Source organism: Pongo pygmaeus, chromosome 5 (genome assembly GCF_028885625.2).
Source record: "Pongo pygmaeus isolate AG05252 chromosome 5, NHGRI_mPonPyg2-v2.0_pri, whole genome shotgun sequence".
NCBI classification, from domain to species: domain Eukaryota; kingdom Metazoa; phylum Chordata; class Mammalia; order Primates; family Hominidae; genus Pongo; species Pongo pygmaeus.
In genome coordinates, this window is record NC_072378.2 from 147,131,186 (window position 1) to 147,149,054 (window position 17,869).

The following is a 17,869-nucleotide window of genomic DNA, read 5'->3' on the forward strand; positions in this document are numbered from 1 at the left end:
TATACAAAGCAATATGGATGAATCTCACATACACTCACAAAATTTAGACCAAAGAAGTCTGGTACACAAATTACATGGTTAGTTTTCAGTTATCCTATTAATATACAGTAAGAAAAGAAATATTTTAAAAAGCAATATATGGTGTTGGAAGTAACCAATGTGGTTATCTGTGGTGAGGAGAGTTGGCCATGATTGGGACATGCCTCTGGCAGGGTTTGTGGATTGCTAGTAATATGAAAAACACTTGATCTGAATAATGGTGATATGACCATGTTTACTTTGTGATATTTCAGCAAGTGTACATTCATTGTTTAAGAACATTTAAACAGCTATTTTAAGCTTCAATAAAACTTTATTAAAATTATTCAATGGTCTGTGCCATCGGTCACACATATAATGGCCATTAAATATGGTTTTAGCCTTCTCTTGGATAGATTATAATCTATGATAGGAATATAAACTGATAAGAGAAAAGCAGTCAAAATTTAGATCTGTACTGTGTTCATTGTGCTTTCCTACTTTTAGGTACTCTACATCACAGGCAGTTAATTTACACTTTTATTTATTCTATTTAAGTGTATAATACTAAAGATATTCTTCAAATATTTTACCTTTAAGGCTTTGTCAGTTCTATGTATCGACAACTGAACATTGAAAAGTGGGTAGGGAGGGAGCACTGCACAGCACTACTAGACAAATATTGGCAGTTGGCAATGTCAAGCCATGTGGGACAGCTTTATAACCAGAAAAAAATATTTCCTTCTATTTTCATTTTAAAATCTTGTTATTGTTGCAAATTAATAAATCTAGTTTTTTTCTCAAACTTTTGGGTTTTTGTTTTGTTTTGTTTTTTGAGATGGGGTCTTGCTCTGTTACTCAGCTGGTCTCAAACTTCTGAGTTCAAGTGGTGCCTCTTGCCTCAGTCTCCCGAGTGGTTGGGACTACAGGCAAGTTCCACCATGCCCAGCATAAAATTTGTGTTATAATTTCTAATAAATCAATGTAGTAATCTCTATAAACACTTAAAATAAATTAGCTAAATTTATTTAAATATTTTACATTGCATTTACAACTTTACTAGTTTGTTTTCTCTTCAAGCATTTTAAAAGCCAAAAATGATAGCAAAAAAAGTCTTCACAAGTATTTAAATCATTACAAAAAGTCAAATAATCAAAATCATGTATTTGTAGACATTTAATTTTTCCTATACATACTATTTGTGTTTACAAACCAAAATTTTCCAATGCCTTTTAACTTAAGCATATAGCTAAAATTAAATATTAAGCTATATATTTAAAGGCCTAATTTGTAGATTATATAACAAGCTAAATTATTTCATATATTATAAAAACTCACACATAGTATCTTAATCTGTTTGGGCTGCTATAACAAAAATACCATAGACTGGGTGGCTTATAAACAATGGAAATTTATTTCTCACAGTTCTGAAGAGTGGAAGTCCAAGATCAAGGCACTGGCAGATTTAGTCTGCTGTGGGCTCACTTTCATAGATGGCTTCCTTTTCCTCTATAGCCTCAAAGGGTGGAAAGGGCAAAAGATCTCACTGTGGTCTCTTTTGTAAGGATTCTAACGCCATTCATGAGGGCTGTACCCTCGTGACCTAATCAAAGGCTCCACCTCCAAATACCATCACATTGGTGATCAGGTTTCAACGTCCGAATTTTGGAGGAACACAGACATTTAGTCACACACAGAATTTTTCTAAACTTAACATAAAAATGTTAATGCTTCATGATTTCTGATTAATATTATGCTTAAGCTACCCACTGTTTTAGTCAGGGTTCTCCAGAGAGACTGAATGAATGCGGAATATAGACATCGACATAGATATAGATAAATATACAAATATAGATATATGACAGGAGGTTCATTAAAGGAATTGGCTCATTGGTTATGGAAGCTGAGAAGACTCAAGATAGGCTGTCTGCAAGCTGGGGAACAAGGGAGGTCAGTAGCACGTGGTTCAGTCCAAATCTAAAGGCCTCAGAACCCAGGAAGCTGATGGTGTAACTCTCAGCCTGAAGACAAAGGTACGAGAATCCAGGGAGTTGTTGGTGCAAGTCCCAGAGTCCGAAGGGCAGAAGCCCTGGACTTTTGATGTCTAAGGGCGGGAGAAGAAGGGCATCCCAGCTCCAGGAGAGAAAGTGAATTCACCTTTCCTCTGTCATTTTCTTCTGCCCAGGCCTCCAGGTAATTTGATGACACCCATCTACATTGAGGGTGGATCTTCTCTCAATCCACCGACTCACACGCCAATCTCCTCTGGAAGCACTCTCACAGACACACCTAGAAATAATGTTTTACTAGTCACCTAGGCAGCCCTCAAGCCAGCCAAGATGGCACCTAAAATTAACCACCACACTCTCTAAGATGATGATTTTGCTATTCAAAATAATTTTTATCTCTCAGCTAGTTGAGTTTGCATATCAGAGATTTTGTGGGTTGCAAGAAATAGAACTGCAGACCTCAAGGACAAATTTTCTTACAATTTGAATAGTCATAGCCAGCCTTTTAGAATCTCTATGCTAATAGGGACCCCAAATGGGTTAGTTTCATAACCTAAATTCCCTGAGTTACTTACTTTTTATCTTCTTTCAGCTGTATTACTTGATTAAAGTACATGAAATTGTAATACTCAGATACAGGCGGCTTCATCACCTGATTGGATTCGACTAATCTATTCACTGCTTGAATCTGTTATTAGTTCATTTACATATTCATCTCTGACAGAGCCAAATCAGAGATATGTGAATGACATTTCATCCTACGTGATAGACATGCCCCTTGTCCTGCTTTGCTGTCGCAGGTCAACATAAGAGCAAACCTGTTTTTTAGTGAGCCTTTGAAAGTGACTGCTATCACAACTTTCTATCTTAGGAACACTGTCTTTGTAGCAACACTCCAAGTTTTCCCATTCTTGGCTCCTGGCCATGTCTGGTAGAATTGGAGACTCACAACCAAGTTTGTGCTACCCTCTAGTGGCGGTTTTGTGTAAATCAGAGAAGTTTAGTTACAAGTGAATTTTTACATAACACTAACTGGAAAAAATATCCAAGTTGATGAAGTCTATAGACATGGAATTTATCTTTGAAACACACTTACTTAAAAAATACATATACTACAAAAATGTCTTTACGTACCTATAAAATTCTAGCGATGGCAAGGACAATTTGAAGTCATCTCAGCCAATTACTTGAGAGGAAGACTATATGCTTGGGTAGCTGGTATGAATGTCACAGTTATAAACTTAAGTGCTCAAGACTCATAATTAAATTTCTGACTCCTAGTTCTGTTTCACTGATACCTCACTGTGATACTTAATTAAATCAATTCCACATATCAAATTTCTGTTTTGACCATCAAAATCCAAAGATGACCACCAAAGCTTTAAAACAGTGTTCTAGAATTTTTACATCAATTTGTTGACTAATATACAATATTTTTAGTAGCATAAAAAGACATTCAATGTTTTAACATGAGGTAAAAAACACTACTGGTAGTAAAAGAATGAGAATGACAAACAGAACACAATCAGAACTTTCTATTGTAACTTTAAACAGAAGATCAAAATAACAGAAGTTTGGGGTTTTGTTTTCCTTTTAGGCATTTTGTGCCCTCCTTAATTAAGAAAGGAATACCTCCAGTATCTGATTTACCTTCCGTCAGTGAAACTGATGAAACTGCAACACATAGCCAGACAGACTTGAGTCAAATAACAAAAGCTACATCTCAGGTGACTATGTGACTCTTACTGTTGGCCCAACTCTTAATGATATAAGATTTTTTCCTTACATTGTGAAACATACTATACATACAAAAAAATGTATAACATGGATCTGAACAGTATAAAGAATAGTGTTAAAATAAATATCTTATGTATCTATCACCTAAGTTAGAAAATGAAATAGTCATCTGCTATAGAAGTCCCCTGTGTGTTTCTTCTTGGTTGTATTTTCTGTCTGCCACTCGGATTTTGGTATTAAACAACTTCAGACTTTTCTCATTCTGGCAATTATAACGTAACATCTTGTTTGTGAGATTCCTCTCTTTTGTTTCGTGTCCCGTTCATTTCACTAACCAATGGTATTTATTGTATAAAATTATGCTACAAATGGTTTTTAATCTATCACAGTATTAGTGGCTATATTAGTTGCTTTTTGTTTCTTACTATTGTAAGAAATATTCTTACTATTCTTGCTTTTTGTTTCTTACTATTGTAAGCAATGGTACCATGATTTTTCTCAAATGTCCCTTGAAACAGGTACAAGAGTTTCTTTAGTTTCAGGGTTCATAACCCTTTATGTGCTATGGCTCCCCTTAACAATTTTTTAAAGCTCTAACATGTTGAAAACAACTCATCTTTTTCTCCATATTTATTAACTGAGAATTATTGATAAGGAACATAATTAGCACTGTGAGAGAACATACAACTTCACTATTTGGTGGTTGAATGACTACTAAGCATAGTTGCTATAGTTACCTAGCTATATAGGTCACAGGAGTATCTGTAAATGGGGAGATATGACCACATGAAATACAGCGGTAGGTCTAATACCTGCTGTAATTTCTAAGTAGTAATCAGCTTACATATTCTTGTAAGATATTTGCAACAACTATAATATAATATAAAATATTGTGACATTTTGTGGATAGGGTCAGTTATTGCTCTCAACATTGTGACTACTTGCCTGTATTGGCAAATTTGTAATTGAAAAAAAAATGCTGAGTGTCAAACATGTAATGTCTTTCTAACCATCCACGTTAAAGGATTCGTGAAATTTAACTATGAGCTTCATTGGATATCATATTAGGAAACCCTGTTCTAGGATATGAATCTAGGAGTCTAGTTAATAGGGCACTCATTCACCTGCTTGACCTTACAATAAAATGCCAAACCATTTTCCGAATGGGTGTGGTAATACCCACATCTGTGAACACTGAGTTTTCTTTATGACAGCATTTGATACATATGATGTTTGCTAATGTGGTGGGTATAAAATGGTATTTTATTTTTTATTATAAATGCATAATGTATTGACATTAACCCATATATGCCTGAGGTTGCTATTTTTGGAATTTGAAAAATCAGACCTTGGCAATGAGCTTGAGCAGTAGGATGCTGAGCTTTCCAATGTAAAACAAATGTAAATAAATCTTGCCTCCATTTATGTACCTCTCTATCCCATTTTCACCATTCTGGCCTCTGTAGGAAACTTTCAGGATTTTTTAATGTAAATGCAAAGAAACACACACACAATATTTCACAACTTCCTTTTTTTCTACTCAAAATTAAATAATCTTAAAAGTACTTAATACATGCTGGAGATAATTCCAATCTACACCTAAAGAGTATCTTCATTCTTAAAGCTTCATAATTTTTTATTATGTAAATGAACTGTAGTTTATTTCTATCAATCTCTATAGATGGAATCTTGGGTTGATTTTAATATTTTGCTATTATAAATAATACTGCTATGAATGAATTTGTACATGTAGTTGGATTGTTTGGCCAACAAATACAATTCTATTGGAATGTTAAAATAATTATTGCTAAATATACACGATAAGATTACACCCAGGTTGTATAAATATTTCCTTATAGCCACATGGAGTGTGTAGAGGTTTTTTAAAAATTTTGCCAATCAGATTGGTAAGAAAAAGTAGTTCATTTTGCTTTTCCATTGAACTGATTGTTATTGTGACTGAACAGCTTTGTATACATTTACTGCCATTTCTGTTTGTGCTGCTGTGCAATGCCTGCTTATGTCTTATGCCTAATTTCCATTTGGGTTGTATTTTACTATTTTACCAATTCATAGATATTCTTTGTGAAATATGGAGACTTATTCTTTGTTAGATATGTATTTCATATGTTCTAAGTTTATCTTTTCACTCTTATTTGTCTTTTTAAAATTTATTTTTAATCGATAAAAAAGTATATATTTATAGTGTAAAACATGATGTTTTGAAATATATATATAGCTGAATAACTAAATTGAGCTAATTAATACATGTATTACTTCACGTTCCTTTCATTTTTTGTTGTGAGAACACTAAAATCTTCGGTCTTACCAATTTTCAAGAATACATTAACTATAGGCCCCGTGTTGCAAATCAGATCTCTTGAATTTATCTCTACTAACTGAAACTTTGTATCCTTTGACCAGTATTTTCCCAATCACCCACACCTAGCCCCTGGTAACTACCATTCTACGCTCCACTTCTATGAGTTCAAGAGTGTTAGATTCCACGTGTAAGTGAGATTATGTGGTATCTATTTTTCTGTGTGTGGCTTATTTAATTTCACATAACATCCTCCAGGTTTATCCTAGTTATTGCAAATGATAAAGTTTCCTTCTTTTTAAAGGCTGAATAGTATTCTATTTTGTATATATACCATATTTTCTTTATTCATTCATCTGTGGATGGACAATTAGTTTGATTTCATATTTTGGCTTTGTGAATAATGCTATAATGAAGATGGGAAGGCAGGTATCTCTTTGTTCTTTGACACACTGATTTCATTTCCTTTGGATACACACTCAGTAGGATTGCTGGATCACATGATTGCCCTATTTTTAGTTTTTTTTTTTTTTTTTCCAACCTCCATACTGTTTTCTACAGTGGCTGCACCATTCTGCCTTCTCATCAGCAATGTACAAGGTTTCCCTTATTTCCACATTCCACATTCTTACTAACACTTATCTTTTGTCTTCTCGATAACAGCCATTTTAACAGGTGTGAAGTGATATCTCATTGTGGTCTTAATTTATGTTCCTCTGATGATTAGTGATGTTGAGCATTTTTTAAAACACGTACGTTGGCCATTTGTATGTCTTCTGAGAAATGCCTATTCAGATTCTTCGCTCATTTTTCAATTGGGTTGTTTCCTTGCTGATGAGTTGTTTGAGTTCCTTATATGTTTTGAATATTAATCTCTTATCAGATGTATGATTTACAAATATTTTCTCCCATTCTATAGATTGTCTCCTTATAATTGTTCCTTTGCTGTGCGAAAAAAAAAAAAAAAAAATTAGTTTGATGTAATTCCTTCTGTCTGTTTGTGATTGTTGCCTGTGCTTTAGGGATTATTTCTTAAAACTTGTTGCCCAGGCCAAGTTCTTGGAGCTTATCCCTTATGTTTTCTTCTAATAGTTTCATACATTCAGCATACATTCAGGTCTTACAGTTAAGTTCTTAATGCATTTTGAGTTAATTTTTGTATATGGTATGAGGTGACTTTCCTCTTTTGTAAATGGATATCCCAAAATCATTTACTGAAGAGACTCTCTTTTCTTCCATTGTGTGTCCTTGTCAATCTTTTTCGACCATAATAGCTTGAATTTATTTTTGACTCTCTACTCTGTTCCATTGGTCTATTTTTATGGTGGTACATGCTGTTTGGGTTACTATAGCTTTGTAGTGTATTTTGAAGTCAGGTAGTGTGATGCCTCCTGCTTTGTTCTTTTGCTTTAGCTATTTAGGGTCTTTTGTGGTTTCACATGGATTTTAGGATGTTTTTAATATATCTGTGAAAAATCTCATCAGAATGTTGATACATTACATTGGATCTGTACATTGCTTTGGCTAGTACAGCCATTTTAACAATATGAACTCTTTCAATTCATGAACATGGGACATCTTTCCATTTATTTGAATCTTATTTTATTTCATCAATGTTTTATTTTATAGTATTCAGAATATAGGTACCTCCTTAGTTCAATTTATTCCTAAATATGTTTTGGTAGCTATTGTAAATGGAATTATTTTACTGATTTCTATTTTTGTTTTTTGTATGTTGATTCTGTATCCTGAAACTTTATTGAGTTTATATATTAGATCTAATAGTATTTTTAATGGGGTTTTAAGGGGTTCTATATATGATTGTATTATCTGAAAAGAGAAAAAATTTAGCTTCTTTCTTTCCAATTTGAGTGCCTTTTCTTTATTTTGCCTAATTGCTCTAGCTAGGACTTTAGGTGATATGTTGAATAGAAGTGGTTATTTTCCTTATCTTACTCCTGATCTTAGAAGTAAAGCTTTCAACTTTTCACTGTTGACTATGTTAGCTATGAGTTTGTCATATATGGCCTTTATTGTGTTGAAGTACTTTCTTTATATTAGTTGTCAGTTGAGAGGTTTTTTATCATAAAAGGATGTTGAATTTTGTGAAATGCTGTTTTTACATCTATTCACATGATTGCATGGTTTTTGTCTTTTATTCTTTTAATGTGGTATATCATACTTGTAGATTTGCATATGTCAAACCATCCTTGCATCTCTGGGAAAACTCCCACTTAATCATGGTAAATGATCTTTTTAATGTGCTGTTGAATTATGTTTACTGGTATTTTGTTAAGGATTTTTGCATATATGTTCATCAGGGATATTGACCTAAGGTTTATTTTCTTATAGTGTCCTTGTCTGGCTTTGGTATCAAGATAATGCTTGCCCTGTATAATTAGTTTGAAAGTATTCTCTCTTTGTCAGATTTTTTTGGAAGAGTTTTAGAAGGATGGTATTAATTATTCTTTAAATATATGGTAGAATTCAGCAGTGAAGCCATAAGGTCCTGGACTTTTCTTTAATAGGAGACTTTTTATTTTAAGATATAGGGTCTTTCCCCGTTGCCAAGGCTGGAGTGCAGTGGCATGATCATAACTTAACTGCAGCCTTGAACTCCTGGGCTCAAGCAATCGTCCTGCCTTACCCTCCCAAGCAGCTGTTACTACAGGCATGCACCACCACACTTGGTTAATTAAAAAAAAAATTACAAATGGGGTCTTGCTATGTTGCCTAGGCTAGTCTCAAACTCTTGGCTTCAATCCTCTTGCCTTGGCCTCCCAGAGTTCTGTAATTACAGGCATAAGCATTGCACCTGGCCAACATGGGACAGTTTTTTGGTTTTTTTTCTTTTCTTTTTCTTTTTTTTTTTCTTTTTTGAGATGGAGTCTTGCTCTGTGGCCAGGCTGGAGTGCAGTGGCGCAATCTCGGGTCACTGCAACCTCTGTCTCCCGAGTTCAAGTGATTCTCCTGCCTCAGCCTCTCGAGTAGTTGGGGCTACAAGTGCATGCCACCAAACCCAGCTAACTTTTGTATTTTTAGTAGAGACGGGATTTCACCATGTTGGCCAGGATGGTTTTGATCTCCTGAACTCATCATCCACCTGCCTCAGCCTCCCAAAGTGCTGGGATTACAGACATAAGCCACAGTTTTTATTACTAATGTAATCCCCTTGCTCATAGTGTTCTGTTCAGATTTTATATTTTTCATTATTCAGTCTTGGTAATTTGTATATGTCTAGAAATTTGTTTCTTCTAGGTTATCCAATTGGTTTTCATATAATTATACATGGTAGATTCTTAGGATTCTTTGTATTTCTGCAGTATCATTTGTAATGCTTCCTTTTTTATTTCTGATTTTGTTTGAGTCTTTTCTCCTTTTTCTTAATTAGTCTAGCAAAAGGTTTGTGAGTTTTGTTTATCTTTTCAAAAATCAGCTTAGTGTTTTGTTTTGTTTTGTTTTGTTTTTTACTTTTCTTGTTTATTTCTGTTCTGAGCTTTATTATTTCCTTTCTTCTACTAATTTTGGGTTTAGTTTGCTTTCTTTTTTTCTAGTTCCCTGAGGTGTAACATTAGGTTTTAAATTTGAAATTCTTCTTTAAATTTCCCTCTTAGAGCTTCATTTACTGCATCCTATAAATTTTTACATGTTACTGTGTCAATTTTCATTTGTCTCAAGATATTCTAAAAATGTCCTTCTTAATATCTTGTTCAGAAGCACATTGTTTAGTTTCCACGTATTTGTGAATTTTCTGAAATGCCTCCTGTTGTTGATTTTTAGACTCATTCCATTGTGGTTATAAAAGGTAGTTATATGATTTCAATCTTCTTTAATTTGTTAAGACTTGCCTTGTGGCCTAACATATGAATATCCTGGAGAATGTTCCTTGTGAGCTTGAGAAGAATGTGTATTCCACTGCTGCTAGATGCAATGTTCTGTATATATCTGTTAGGTCCATTTGATCTAAAGTGTAGTTTAAGTCTGATGTTTTCTTTTGATTTTTTGTCTGGATGAGCTATCCTTTGCTGAAAGAGGAGTACTGAAGACTCCAACTATTATTGTATTGCAGTCTCTCTCCCCCTTTAGATCTATTAATATTGCTTTATACATTTAGGTGCTCTGATGTTGGATGCATACATATTTATAATTATTGTATCCTGTTAAGAAATTGACACCTTTATCATTATGAAATAACCTTATTTGTCTCTTTTTTACTGTTTTTGACTTAAAGTCTATTTTATTTGATATAAATATAGCTATCCCTGCTCTCTTTTGCCTTACGTTTGCACGGAATATCCTTTCCCATCTTTTTGTTTTCAGTCTATATGTGTCTTTAAGGTGAAGTAAGTCTCCTGTAGGCAGTATATAGTTGAGTCTTTGTTTTTTAAATACATTTTGCCACTCTATGCCTTTTGATTGGAGAATCTAATCCATTTACATTCAAGATGATTATTGGTAGGTAAGCAGTTACTACTGTTATTTCATTAATTTTTTTCTGGTTATTTTGTAGATCCTTTGTTTCTTTCTTCTCTTGTGATTAGGTTATGTTTTTAGTGGTTTGCTTTGATTTTGTGTATCTACTGTAGGTTTTAACTTTATGAATACCATGAGGCTTACATAAAACATCTTATGGCTGTAACAGCGTATTCTAAGCTGATAGCAACTTAACTTTGATTGCATACAAAAACTCTACATTTTTACTCTGTCTCTCTTATGGTTTATGTTTTTGATGTAACAATTTACAATCTCTTACATTGTATATCCCTTGACAAATTATTGCAATTATTATTATTTTAGTAATTTTAACCTTCATACTAAATTTTAACCTTCATACTAAAGATGTAAGTGATTTAAACATCACCATTACAGTATTAGAGTATCCTGAATTTGACTATGTACTTACTTTTACCAGTGAGTTTTATACTCTCATTTTTTTAATGTTACTGATTACCATTCTTTCCTTTCAGCTTGAAGAATTCCCTGTAGTATTTCTCATAAAACAGATCTTGTGGTGATGAATTCCCTCAGCTTTTGTTTGTTTGGGAAAGTTTTTATCTCCACTTCAGTTTTGAAGGACATCTTTTTTAAGTACAGTAGTCTTTCTTAGTATTATTTTTCTTCAGTACCTTGAATACATTATCCCATTCTCTCCAGGCCTGTGAGGTTTCTACTAAGAAATTTGCTGAGAAATTATAACTCCTTATTTGCTTCATTTCTCTTGCTGCTTTCAGAATCCTCTGTCTTTGATTTTTGACAGTTTGATTACAGTATATCTTGGTGCATAGTATTATCTGGATTAAATCTGATTTTGAAGACCTTCTACCTTCCTCTACCTGGATATATATAACTTTCCCCAGATTTGAGAAGTTTTCTGCTATTATTTCTTTAAGTAAGTTTCTACTCCTTTGTCTCTCTTTGGTCTTTTGTGAACTCCTATCACTCAAATATTTGCTCTTTTGATACTGCCCCATAAACTGTGTAGTCCTTTTTCATTCTTTTTCTGTTTTCCTCCTTTGAGTGCATATTTTCCAATAGCCTGTCTTCAATTTTACAGTTTCTTTTGCTTGTCTGCTTGATTGATTCTGCTGTTGACCTTCTCTTGCATTTTTAATTTCATTTCATTCATTGTAATTTTCACCTCTAGAATTTCCGTTTAATTTATTAAAATAATCCAATCTCTTTGTTAAATTTCTTGTCTTAGTTGTTCATTGTTTTCCAGATAGCACTTAATTGTGTTTTGCTATTTTTGAAGTTCACTGAGTTTCCTTAAAACAATCATTTCACATTCTTTGTCAGGCAGATTATAAATCTCTATTTCATTAGAGCTGGCTTTTGGTGCTTTATTTTGTTCTTTTGGTGGGGTCATGTTTCCATTATTGTTCTTGATCCTTGTAACCGTGGGTTGGTGTCTGTAAATTTAGGAGTAGTAAATTATTCTAATATTTGCAGACTGGCCTTGTCTGGGAAAGCCCTTCACCAGTCAGATCATCTAGAGATTCATGGCAGGTTGCCCATAGGCAGGTTTGTTACTGTATTCCTTGAACAGGCTGGTCTAGTACCTAGATCAGCAGGTGGGCAACCCTGGCACTTGCGTCTGCAGGATTGGGTCTAGAATGTGTGTCCTTGGAAACCAGCCTGAAATCTGGTTCCACAGAGGCTAGACTGATGCCGGCATAGACCTAGAGTATCAGCTTCCACAAGGGTGGGCCTGGGGCCTCAGTTTATGGGGGCCAGCCAGCCACCAGGGTCTATTGGATGGCCTGGACCCTAGGCCTGGTAGGGATCTACTTTACTGCTTTATTGGTCCAGCCTGTGTTTAGGTCCAAGGCAAACTCCAGTCCTTACTTCCTTTTCCTTCTCCCAAGTAGAGGGTATCTCTCTTTTCCTGGGATTGGGAGTGATGTGTGTGATGCAAAACTGTCCTTACTACCTTCTTCAATGTGTCTTATTTCTGTGCTACATTCAGTTGCTATAACCTTTCACCAAGTTTCTTTAGCTCTTATGAAGATATTTTCTTATGTGGATTATTTTTCAAATTGATGTTTTTGCAGGGGGCAAATACAGGAAAGTCTTGTTCTGCCATATGACTGCTAAGAGCTCCTGAATATTGTGTCTTTGTATAAACAATTTTTTTTATTTTTAATGTGGTTGAATTTATTTATATATTCATATATAAATCTGGTTCCTTAAGCCAGATATAGAAATCTCAATCATATATAATCATAATATGATTTTATATATTATATATATGTAATATGATTATATATGATTGAGATTTCTATATCTGGTTTAAGAAATCTGCCCTATTCTTAGGTCATAAAACTATTTTTCTAATCATCTTCTAAAATGTTATAGTTTTACTTTTATAAAATCCAATTACTTGGGAACTGATTTTTGTGTATGATATAAAATGATGAGACCAATTTTATTTTTTCCCATATAGATACACAATTGTTTTTAGAGGAATTCTTATGCAACTTTCAAACGTTATAATAAAATTTTGAGCCACTGCAATATGACAATGCTTGTAAATGTAGTTCTAAATTATAACAATAGATTCTTAGAGATGGAAGGTATCCGTAAACTGATGTTCCAAATCATAATGAAACTTTGAAAAACTCCTCTTTAATTGGTTTGGCTTTTATTTGTTGAATGTGATAGCTTATGTGATGGTATAAGATACTCTGGAGGGCACATCATCACATACAGATGAACAAATCTATTAATGTTAATTAGAAAGCAGAGATTAATAGGTGATTGAGGAGAATGAATATCTGTCAACATTTTTTGAAGTTTTTTTAAAAAAATTTAAATTATTGATTGTATTAAAGAAACAAAGATTATCCAGAAGATAATCATAAAAAATAGCCAGCATGCCCTACACCTCCTCATTTTTCAGTCTTCTCCAGGGTCACCCACTTTTATTTTATTTAACTGTTTCTTCTGATACATATCTCCATAATTCTAAATAGTAGGCTTCATGAGGGCAGAGATATTTATTTGACTATATTTTGTTTCTCCCTCGGTACCTGTGAAAATGCCTAGCATATAGCAAACACCATGACATATTTGTTGAATGACTACATGCTATTATATCTTGATCTGTTAATTTAGATGTTATCTCTTGACTTCCTGTTATGGGAGATAAAGACTTAGCACTCCTGAACTCACTTACTATCCCATATCTACACTTTCCCCTGTCTTCAAGATTTTGTCATTTTGTAATTTTTGGTTGAATCAACATTCTTGTTTTGTGAGGATTATTACGGCTGAAGCAAATATGATAACATTTCTTACACAAGGTTTTATACAAGCAAATTACTGCACTTTTTCCTTTGCTCACTTTACTATATGAAGCATTAGTAGGTCTTTCCAAACGCTACAAAAATTATAACCTCTCTATCCATCATTTTCTACATAATCAAATACATCAAATATTTTATAAATGCCTGTTCTTTTTTTTTTTTTTTGAAACATCACCCCATGCACTCCTTTGCTGTCTTGCTTCAGTGTAAACTGAGAGAACTTTGCTCCTGGTACCTTTAGACCTCCTTTTGTCTCTCTCCTCTGATGGACTTCCTATTTTTGGTCTCTCTTCTTTCATGGTTTAAACCCTAATTTTAGTGTAGCACATCTCCCAATACTTCCTAAGAAAAGATGTACAGGAAGTAAAATTTATGAGCACTTGCATGCTTGAAGATGCCTACATTCCATTCTCCCACCTAATTTATATTTTGGCAGGATATAAAATTCCAATTTGGAAGTCATTTCCTCAAAATTGTAAAGGTCTTATTTAATCCCTTAAAATTAGAAGTAATTTTAAGCATTGCTCTTGATTTAAAGATGACATTCTGGGCTGGGCATGGTGGCTCACACCTGTAATCCCAGCATGTTGGTGTGCTCACCACCTGTAATCCCAGCATGTTGGTGTGCTCACCACCTGTAATCCCAGCATGTTGGTGTGCCGAAGCGGGTGGATTGCTTTAGCTCAGGAGTTTGAGGCAGCCTGCGCAAGACAGTGAAACCCCATCTCTACAAAAACAAACAAACAAATAACAACAACGAAAACCCCAAAAACATTAGTCAGGCATGGCGGTGCATGCCTGTTGTCCCAGCTCTGTGGGAGGCTGAGGCAGCAGGATGGCTTGAACGCAGGAGTTTGAGGTTGGAGGGAAATAAGATCATGCTACTGAACTCCAGCTTAGGCAAAAGAGCCAGATCCTGTCAAAAAAAAAAAAAAAAAGACATTCTGGTATTCTAATTCTTGATCTTTTATATGTGACTCTTTTAGGACCTTCTTTCCATTCTTAGCATTATGAAATTTCACTATCATTGGCCTTGGTATGGGTTTTGTTTTGTTTTGTTTTGTTTGAGGCAGAGTCTCACTATGTTGCCCAGTCTGGAGTGCAGTGGAGTGATCTTGGCTCACTGAAACCTCCACCTCCCAGGTTCAAGTGATTCTCCTGCCTCAGCCTCCCAAGTAGCTGGGACTACAGGCACATGCCACCACGCCCAGCTAATTTTTCTTTTTTTTTTTTTTAGTAGAGATGGGGTTTCGCCATATTGGCCAGGCCGGTCTTAAACTCCCAACCTCAGGTGACCCACCCACCTCGGCCTCCCAAAGTGCTGAGATTACAGGCGTGAGCCACCATGCCCGGCCCTGGGTTGTTTTTTGTTTTTTTTTGTTTTGTTTTGTTTTGTTTTACGTGAATTGTACTGCATACTCCATGAACCACTTCAAACTGAAGTCAAATTATTTAGTTCTGGAGAATTTTCTTATACTACTTCCTCGATAATTTTCTCTTCTCATTTTCTCTGCTTTGTGGATCTTCTATTACACTACCTTTCTCCCAATTTATTCTCTAATGTACTTGATTTTTTTCTCATTTATTTAATATATTTACCCTAATTTTAAATATTTTAAAACTGTTTAGTTGTAGTGAAATACACACAACATTTGCCATCTTAACCATATTTAAGTGTGCAGTTCAGTAGTATTGAATACATTTTCATTATTGTACGACCAATCTCCAAAATTCTTTTCATCTTGCAAAAGTAAAACTCTATATGCATTTAAAAGCTTCTGATTCTCCCCTCCCCCCAGGCCATGAAAACCACCATCCCACTTTCTGTGCCTATAACTTTGACTATTCTGGGTACTTCACATAAGTGGAATAATAAAGTATTTCTGTTTTTGTGATGGACTTATTTCATTTGGCATAATGTTAACGTTGTCAGGTTTCACCCATGTTTGTACGTGTGTCAAGATTTCTTCCCTGTTGAAGACTGAATGATATTCCATTGTATATGTATGTCACATTCTGTTTATCCAGTCATTCATCAATAGATATTGGGTTGCATCAACCTTTTAGATATCATGAGTAATGCTACTATGAATTTGGACATACACCTATCTCCTTGAGACTCTGCTTTCAATGCTTTTGGGAATATACCTAAGAGTGGAATTGCTGGATGTGGTAATCATTTGAGGAACCACCACACTGTTTTCCATAGTGACCACACCATTTTACATTCTCAACAGTGCCTCTCAAATTTCTCTACATCCTTACCAACATTTATTATTTTCTGTGTATTGTTTATGGTAGCCACCCTAATGGGCGTGACTGTAATTTTGGTTTGTATTTCTCTAATGATTCATGATATTGAGAATCTTTTCATGTGCTGTTGGCCATTTGTATGTCTTCTTAGAAGGGTCTATTCAAATTCTTTGCCCATTTTTTAATTGCATTGTTTGGGTTATTTTGTTGTTTTTGTTCTTTGTAGAAATTCTATATATATTCTTGTATTTTCCCCTTATCAGATATGTAATTTGCAAATATTTTCTCCCAGTTTGTAGGTTGCATTCTCACTCTGTTGATTGTATCCTTTGATGTACTGAAGTTTTCTTTTTTTATTTTGATGCTCAACTTAACCTATTTTTTACTTTTGTTGCCTGTGCTTTTGGAGTCATATCTAAGAAATAATTGCCAAATCCAGTGTCATGAAGCTTCCTTCTATGTTTTCTTCTAAGAGTTTTGTAGTTTGTCTCTGTCTGTATCCGCTTCAGTGCCTAAAGCTTGTATTGTTTATTCCACTTATTCTATTTTTTAATTTCTAAGAGCTCTCTCTTGTTCTTTATTATTTTTGTAGAAGTTTCTTATTTGATAGATGAGTATCCTCTTATTTTTCCAATATTACTAATCATTTAAAAATTGCTCCTCATAATATTGTTTCTGTTTTCTATGAATCTTGCCACCCACAATTGTTAGCTTGTTTCTTTCATATAAGAACCTCTCCTCAATTGTTTGCCAGTACTTTGTTGTATACATATATTTAAGAAATTTAAGGCACCAAAGAGTTGCTGATTAGAAGCAGCTCAATGGCATGGAGAACTTATCAACTGTTAGCTCTAACTTAGGATAATTGAGGATGAGTGAGTTTTATTTGGAGGTGCGGCTGGCTCCCAATGTGCATCTTTTGTTTTTTTTTCCCTGACTCTGGTGAGTTTCTCCAGTTAATGGTCCCCTAAGGTTGATAACAGGGAGTGGTATATACTTGTCCATCCATGAAAGTCGGGCAGCACAGAGAAGCTGAGAGTCTCAGCACTTAGCTTGTGGACTTTCACTTAATTCCTCTGTTGTCTGTACAGTAGACTCTTCTACTTCCAGAGTATCTGTGAGTTCAGATTAAGAAACTTCTCTTTTAATTTCTCCATTTGAAGCAATTTCAAGTGTTCTGTTTAGACAGAAGAAGATTGGATGCTGAACCAGAAAGATTAGGGAGAAGAAGTGCGAATCCTTTTATAGACATTCAACCCATCTCGGTGTTTTAAGCCCATATCTCATTCTCTCCTCCTCAGATACCTGCTAATTGCTTCTGAGGTCCTAAGGCATGGATAGGCCTTGCTTTGCACTTAATATTTAACTATCTCTACGCTGCTATCTCTTCTATCCACTTTACATAATTTTTAAAATATTGTTGACATTACCTGTAATTAGCCTGTAGGAGTTTACACCATTTTACTTTTTATATTCATTTTTGTGTTCCAGAACATAACTATTTGATATTAAATAATTAAAACAAAATTTATACACATGAATTCAACTTAAATTCCTTGTTAAAATTTTCAGGAGCCATTTTTATAATTGAAATCAGCCTTTTTAGGTTCTGTACATTACTTTCAGTCATAATCTTATTAAGTTATCTATATTAATAGCAGGTACCTTGTGCCAAGTAATATGTCTACTTAGGGATATTATTGTTTTAATTTAACACTTGTTACAAG

The 17,869-nt window shown here is 34.3% G+C and overlaps 1 protein-coding gene across 2 annotated transcripts in view; it reads left to right on the forward strand.

The window, feature by feature from the left end:
* The window catches only part of ADGB (androglobin), a 210,738-nt gene that overhangs the window by 99,006 nt on the left and 93,863 nt on the right, over positions 1-17,869 (forward strand). For both annotated transcript variants that reach the window (XM_063667095.1, XM_054493505.2), the window contains exon 13: positions 3,625-3,754. In XM_063667095.1, coding sequence (XP_063523165.1) covers positions 3,625-3,754 — 130 coding nt within the window. The remainder of the gene's footprint in view (positions 1-3,624; positions 3,755-17,869) is intronic.